The sequence below is a fragment of the Condylura cristata genome, unplaced genomic scaffold, assembly GCF_000260355.1.
Source record: "Condylura cristata isolate star-nosed mole 26May11 unplaced genomic scaffold, ConCri1.0 scaffold00029, whole genome shotgun sequence".
In the NCBI taxonomy this organism is placed as follows: domain Eukaryota; kingdom Metazoa; phylum Chordata; class Mammalia; order Eulipotyphla; family Talpidae; genus Condylura; species Condylura cristata.
In genome coordinates this window covers 20,835,322-20,836,201 of record NW_004567130.1, presented here as the reverse complement: position 1 = coordinate 20,836,201, position 880 = coordinate 20,835,322, and the positions used below count along the sequence as shown (strand labels likewise).

The window sequence follows — 880 nt, the reverse complement described above, 5'->3', positions numbered from 1 at the left end:
CCTCCGCCCTGCCGGCCGCCCGGCCAGCCCCCGCTCGAGGCGCCTACCCCGTTCATGGCGATGACCGTCCGCTGCCAGTCTCTGTCCTGCAGGGCCTGGGGGTCCAGCTGAAAGGAGGGGCGCGGTCACTGCGGCTGGGGGCGGCCGAGCCCGCGTCTCTGCACGTCCGGCCAGAGTCGCGGCAAGACTCGCGCCCGGGGTCTGGAGGGACGGGGCCTGCTGACCGGGGCCCTGCTCACGGCCTGGGGCGCCCGCTGACATTTGGGGCACGGCTTGCTGCTCCCCCCTCGGCCCTTCCCTGACAGGGCCTGAGGTCCGAGTGCGGGAGTGCGGGAGCTGGAGGCCAAGCAGCTGGCCCACGTGCCCCCCCTGGTCAGTTCAAGTCTGGGATCAGCGTTTTGAGGGTGCGGCCCCCAGCCAAGCCACTTTAGGGGCAGCTTGGGAGCCCCGAGTCCGGCCACGACCCAAGACTGGTGGCGGCCCCGCAGCCCCCCACCCCCCCAGGCCATTGTGCCCCCAGGGGCCATGCTGCGGTGAGACACCCCCGTCTGTGGTCAGGCGTGTGCCTGTCCACGGAGGCCCCACTGCACTTTAGGGCACAGCCCGCGCAGGCCAGGAAGACAGGCCTGGCCGCCTCCGCCCCGCGGCCCGTGCCCTGGGCCAAGTCTGCCCGCAGTGGCTAGAGAAGTGACCAGTCGGTGGTCCCAGGGGCAGCCGCCGGCAGGGCCCGGTGTGGAGGAGGCGTGGTGAGTGCACCCCAAGTCCTCCCATGTCTGGTGTCAGGGAGGAAGCAGCAGGGCCGCCCTGTCCCTGGGGGAGGGCGCCGTCACTGTCCACCACGGCAGGGGGAGGGGTGGGAGCCACCGAGGTCTCCCCTCTG

At 72.6% G+C, this 880-nt stretch overlaps 1 protein-coding gene across 1 annotated transcript in view; it reads right to left on the bottom strand.

The window, feature by feature from the left end:
• The window catches only part of LOC101626746 (breakpoint cluster region protein), a 64,745-nt gene that overhangs the window by 4,127 nt on the left and 59,738 nt on the right, over nt 1-880 (bottom strand). The window contains exon 2 of the mRNA XM_012730865.1: nt 48-107. Within this exon, the coding sequence (XP_012586319.1) occupies nt 48-107 (60 nt within the window). The remainder of the gene's footprint in view (nt 1-47; nt 108-880) is intronic.